The following is a 6597-nucleotide window of genomic DNA, read 5'->3' on the forward strand; positions in this document are numbered from 1 at the left end:
TATTCTTCCTTCGATGTCATTTGGGTGATCTATGTGCCTTTTGGCCCGACCTTCGTGGTCTGTACTTGGCATGTGCCGGATCTTAAGTTGATATCTCTAATGCTTGTATGTGGTTGACTTGTCCTGATGATTGCATTTATAAAGGTGGGCTCCAGGGGAAATACCCCTTGGTTCCTAGGTGTGTATACATCGAGAAATTGGGAAAAAAATAGTAATCACAAAAAAGTTCATAAGTTCTCTTAGAATAAACTTGACTTTTTTGCACTAATATGTAAATTTCCACCAACCAAAATCCAGCGTTGACTTCAAGGCAAAGAAAACATTTTTTTTGTCAAAATAGTGCGAATAGTGTCTTGTATATAGCAATATTATTTTTTTTCCTAGAAGTCAACACTGGGTTTTGGTTGATGAAAAATTACATACGGTGTAAAAGAAAGTCAAGTTTATTTCAAAAATACTTTTGAACATTGTTTACTTTTCTTGTATTTTTTTCCACCTAGGGACCAAACATCCACACCCCGAGGGTCAGTTTGGATGTACGGTGTGTTTGTATTTAGTCAACATCATGTCTTCCCCTTTTTAAGACTACTCATAGTGAGGAGTAACTTAGACTAGTAACATGCATATGCTAATAGTCTATGTTACTACCTCTATAGTGAAGAGTAACATATGTGTAGTGTCATGCAACATTTCATTTATTAGCTTGTAACTCATCTTGTTTTGGTACGTGTGATGTTACCCATAGTATGAGTAACTAGTTATATTACTCAAATCATCTCTCTACTCATTAAATCATTGTCACATAAGCAAATTTGCTGAGTTGGACTCTATGTTATTAATGAAGTTACTCCCACCATGGGCAGTCTAAAAAAGAGGCCTGGACTTTTTTAAAATACTGTAAACGTACTATGTTTTTTTTTTTTGCAAACAGATACCATGTTTATAATATTAATATAATACTAAAATTTTAACCAGGGCCAAACACCTAAAAAATATTTGGAACCATAGTTTTTCAAGAATACCACAGTATCTTGAAAAACTTAAGAAAATACTTGGCAAACAAACACATCCTTAGGGCCTGATTGGATTGTCGTTTTGCACACTTTTACACCTGTAAAAGATACAGACCTCAATCGGTCGTTTTCATTTCCGGTTGAAAATCAAACATGGCTGATGAAATACACTTGTAAAAGTAACACGGGTGTATAAATTTACCCCTATTCCAAGCGGGGCCTTAGGGGTGTTTAATTTGAAATTCACGGGAATATTAGTCGGTTGGCCCAGCTTGTAACTTATTTCAGTCTAGCAATTTTGAGCGCAGTCCCGAAACATTTCTCCAAAGTGCATGTGACGGGTCCAGCCCTGGTGCACACATACCTTATCCTCCCTTTGCCTTAGCATCAACACACCAAAGCATATCCTGCGCGATGGATTCCCTCCCCTCACCTCCATTACCTTGGACCGGAGAGCGAGAGAGAGGAAAGAGAAAATAAGGGGTTAGCTAAAATGGCAATGGCCACAGCAAGGCTAATCCACCCATCCATGGTGGCGTCCAAGAGCCCAAGAGCGCCACCAGCGCCCTTGCTCCTCCACACCCATAAGCCCCTGACCACCGCACTGACCTCATCGTTTCACTTCACGCTCCACTCCGTCGACGTCTCCAAGGACGACAAGCCGCTGGACACCGCGCTCGAGACCAAACAAGAAGATGCAACCGCCGCCTCCGGCGGCGACCTGGCGACGCCACTGCCGGGGGAGTTGGACGCGGAGGAGGACAGGCCGAAGCTTGACCCCCGCCGGTTTGAGGAGCAGTTCGCGGTGCTGAACACGGGGGTGCACGAGTGCCGGTCCTGCGGCTACCTGTACGACCAGGCGAAGGGAGACCCGTCCTATCCGGTGCCATCGGGGCTGCCGTTCAACAAGCTGCCGGACGACTGGCGGTGCCCGACGTGCGGCGCGGCGCAGTCCTTCTTCGACAGCAAGAGCGTCGAGATCGCCGGGTTCGCGCAGAACCAGCAGTTCGGGCTCGGCGGCAACTCGCTCACCTCTGGCCAGAAGACGCTACTCATCTACGGAAGCCTCCTTGTCGGCTTCGCCTTCTTCCTCTCCGGCTACTTCTTGCAATGAGTACCGAGCTAGGCATCATCCTTCCTTTGATCCATTCCAGGAGGCTTCTTGCAATTAGTGAAGAGGAGAAACTGAGTAAGGCTGTTACCGGGTTAATCTTGATAAGTACTGTACTAAATTTGCGTGTATAGATACCTATTGCTTCTGCTACCAAGAGGCCAGAGCCCAGGGGAAAAGGGACATTTGTTTTGAGGTGCTGGCTATAATTTTCTTGTGAATGCAGTTCCCGGACAAATTTCGACTAGAATTGCTTCGAGTGGTTAGGTCTGAATCCCCTCTCGCAAGGCTGCTGTTGAATATTTGAGCAATTTTTCATGAAGTTTAATTCAGGAAAATGGTAAATAAAACATGATAATCAAAACTAGTCATGCAATCGAGAACAAAAGGGATAAATAATCATACGCCCCAACAGAAGAAGTGTTTGTTGTCGCAGCGTCATGTTGTGAAGTTTGTCGACGTCGGGAAGAAGTCGTCGTTGGGAAACTCATGGTCCGTAGGCACGGTGAAGAAAATCCAATGCCGAGAAGCGAGATGGAAAACGTTAGGCGGCGCAACGCTTGGAATCAGGCACTCACGCTGGGAGAGACGAAGTAACATATTACTCCTATAAAAGATGGTGGAGTACCCGCCTTCCTGAGCTCATCAAGGGCAAAGGGAGCCTCCCAACCGTCCGTTGCCAGCCGGGGCTTACGGCGGGAGGCTCTCGAAGCCGATGCGAGCCATCTGATCTGCCCGGACAGCTTGAACCCTGGCGATCTGACTCGTAGGTCGATGACGGGTGGACCGAGGGCGCGCGATCGCTACAATCAGCTGACAAGTCGATGATGTGTGGAGCGAGGGCGCGCGATTGCTACAGTCGGTACATGTCCATGACGGGTGGACCGAGACGGCCATGTGGTGGACCCGCCTTCCTGGGTGATGGCCTACAACTGCACATGATTTAGTTGTAGTTTTTCGAAGTAAGAATATCGATCCCACGGGGACCACATGAATTGAGTTTTTTTGTCTCTCGTATTGACTTATGAAATTGTACTTGCAAGTAATTATAGACTCAAAGCAAAGTGAGGGCGGAGGATGAATATTGGTTTTGGTGAAGTGTGGACTTAAAGTAAATAATATAACAGAAATAAGAATAGTGAGAAACGTGACAATTGAACTGACATATGAGTAAGGCGTTCTCAGGGAGTCAGGAATTTCCATTGGCATACTTCTAACGCAACCTATGCAACAACATAGTATTATCTAGATACTTGAGCCACTCTTGAAGTTTACACTGGGCGGAGCCGGGTGCATGACATGTTCTATTGTAGACTTCATGCCACTCATGCCACCACCGTAGTCTCCCTGCAGGTTACGACTATGGTAATTAAGGGTTTTCCCGTAGACGTGGCCTCACTAAGAGTTTTCTGTAATTTCCCTATCAATTGTAAAACCAAGGGACGAAGGCTTGTACTGTCACCTTGAATTACCTTCAGTCCGGAAATACAAATGCTTGATTAATATTTTTCAAATACAAAATTAATATTTTTTAATGCATGGTCAACATTTATTTCTATATACATTTAATATTTTTCAAATGCTTGATTAACATTTTTAGATGCAAGAGTAAAAAATTGCAAATCCAAGTTTAACCATTTTTTAATACAATACAAGATTAACTTTTTATAATACATGGTGAACATTTTTTCCATACAGATTTAACATTTTTTAAATGCTTGATTAATATTTTTCAAATACATGTTAAATATTCTTTGAATACATGTTCGATATTTTCCCTGTACAGTAATATTTTTCAAATGCTTGATTGACATCTTGCGAAAACTTGTTTAACATTTTTGAAATGTTTGATTAATGTTTATAAATACATGATCAAATTTTCACACATATTGTATATTTTTCTATACATTTTCCATGTACAGAAACATTTTCTCTATATACATTTAACATTTTTCAAAAGCTTGATTAACATTTTTTCAAATATTTTATGTAAAGTAATTTTTGTAGTACATTTATTTAGAACATTTGAAACTATAAAGGAAAGAAAAAGAAGAAGAAAAAAAACAAAGAAACGAGGTCATGGCTTCCCTCGCGCCTGGGCTGGCGCATGTGCGCTCCCCTTGACGCGAGGCTTCCCTACAAAATCACTAATTAAGGGTACACTTGGCAAAGATCACTCCCACCTTTCAGTTTATGACAAGTGACGCACTACATGTGCGCCACTTATCGCAACCTCGGAATTTTCATTTTTTCTATATTCGTTTATTTAAAATATTTTATTTCTTAAATCATACGTCCTAATCGCGAGCTGTTTTCATCATTGGATTTCCCGCGTCGAGTTCTTTGAAAGTAGATCACATTTTAATAGGTTTTGACAAACTTTTTTCACACAAAATAGAAGAGAAAAACCCGAACCACAAGCATAAACCCCTCCCCCTACCCACCTTTTCCCCTTTTCGAGAGGCACAACGGTACCTCTCGCGGAAGCAAATTTATGCCTCCACACGAAGCAAATCTATGCCCTCCATGGAAGAACTTTTTTTATGTGTTTTTTTCCTTTTCCGCGAGGTACAATTGTGCCTCTCGTAGAAGCAAACTTGTGCCTCCACGAGAAGCAAATATGTGCCTCTCACAAAAAAACACGTCTTTCCCTTTCGAAGAGGCACAGGTATGCCTTTCATGGGAGCAAATTTGTGTCTCTCGAGAATGAAAAAGCACATATTTTTTCTCTTTCCGAGAGGCACAGCGATGCCTCTCGCAAATGCAACTTGTGCCTTCACGGAAAGCAAAATTATGCCTCTCACCAAAGAAAAAACACGTTTTTCCTTTCTTTTTGAACTTCATTTTTTCAAAACCTAGGAAAAACCATACAAAAATTGAAAAGCCAAAAAACTCCATGTAAAACCCGAAAATGCATAAAAAAAAGAACCCGAGGGAGCGTCTTGGACACGACACATAGGGGCGGCTGAGACCGCGCCAAGTGATGCGCTCTCGGCCCACCAAAAGTGACCCTCGAGAGGCCCCCGCAAGGGGTACTCCTTAGTTAGTTGCTCCCGCGAACCGATCTATGGTTGGGTGATTAGAAGGATAGTGGTATGCCCAGCCCATCAGGGTTCAAGTCCATGACTTTGGTGCTCATATTATTCTTGAATTTATTTCAGCCTTCTGGCTATGTTCATTCTGTGGTAGGAGACGTTCCCGTCGACTGCGAGACGCCTATGGTGACTTCGTAAAATCTCCAGATGTTGTGTTGCCTCAGTCTCTCGGAGGTGCTCATAGGGATAGTGTGTATGTGTGTGTGTGTTCATAGGGATGAGTGTATACTCGTGTATGTGAGCGATTTTGATTGTACTGTGTTAAAAAAAGTTAGTTGCTCCCGCTTCCTTACGTGCGGCCCGGATCTACACCCCCAGGCCTCCAGGGCCTAGGCCTGGGGTGTGCCTTTGACATAGCCAAGGCCCAGGCGCTCAGCTACTGATTCACACTCAGCCACGAGAGCCCACTAGTGCTCAAAAAAAGAGGCACGAGAGCCCACGACGGACGGACGACCTAGCAGCAGTTCGCACGCAAGCGAGGGACGGAGGCAAACCCTGTTGCAGGCGCCGGTTATTACTGTTTCTGCTAACCGGCGCCTACAGCCGCGTTAACTGGGCTCGGCCCGTTTTGCTGGTATTTTTTCTATCTGTTTTTAGAGAAACTTCCCTGCGAGCGCTAGGCTCCAGCCAACCAGCCACGAACGCATGTGTGAAAATATACTTCAGTCTTTTATTTTATTATATTTCACTTTGGTTTTTTTCTTTTTCTTTTTCCGTTTCTTCTGATCCTTTTACAACTTCCGTGAACTTTTTCAAAAATCGATGAATTCCTTTTCAATGTCGATGAACTTTTTTCAGATTCAATGTTTTTTTTTTCAAATCTGATGAACCTTTTTAAAATCCGATAAACTTTTTTTCAGATCCGATGAACTTTTTCCAATTTTGATGAACTTTTTCAGATTTGATGAACTTTTCACAAAATCAATGAACTTTTTTTTCAAATCCGATAATTTATTTAAAATTGCACGAATTTTTTTCAAATTCCATGAACTTTTCTTAAAATTGCACAAATGTTTTACAGAAAATGATGAACTGTTCTTCAAAATCCATGAACATTTATGAATTCACATTTTTTTTCATTTTTTGTGAATGTTTTTTTCATAATACCAACGGTTGACTAGTTTTATTTTAAGTGTATGGACCTGTAAACGGCCAAACCCTTTTCGGCGCCCATGGGACGTCCTATTTAATAACACACTGCAGTATCCACCCTGCCATTCCAACTGGACATGCAAACTTTCATCTATTTATGTCTTTATTTATTTATTTATTTCTTCTGTTTTCGTTTTTTCTTTTTCTTTTTTTCTTACTTCCTATGTTCGATGAACTTTTTTGAAATTCATGAACTTCTTCTTCAAAAAATTGATGAACTTTTATC

At 42.1% G+C, this 6597-nt stretch overlaps 1 protein-coding gene across 1 annotated transcript; it reads left to right on the plus strand.

The window, feature by feature from the left end:
* The first annotated feature begins 1417 nt into the window (after positions 1–1417).
* Positions 1418–2374, plus strand: LOC123110694 (rubredoxin). Its single transcript, XM_044531285.1, has one exon. It carries the CDS (start codon positions 1507–1509, stop codon positions 2125–2127), a length of 621 nt encoding a protein of 206 aa, XP_044387220.1. The 5' UTR covers positions 1418–1506; the 3' UTR covers positions 2128–2374.
* The last annotated feature ends 4223 nt before the right edge of the window (positions 2375–6597 follow it).

The sequence above is a fragment of the Triticum aestivum genome, chromosome 5B, assembly GCF_018294505.1.
Source record: "Triticum aestivum cultivar Chinese Spring chromosome 5B, IWGSC CS RefSeq v2.1, whole genome shotgun sequence".
NCBI lineage: Eukaryota > Viridiplantae > Streptophyta > Magnoliopsida > Poales > Poaceae > Triticum > Triticum aestivum.

Bases quoted from the DNA above. Each gene is read 5' to 3' on its own strand.
- LOC123110694 (XM_044531285.1), top strand. From the start codon at position 1,507: ATGGCAATGGCCACAGCAAGGCTAATCCACCCATCCATGGTGGCGTCC.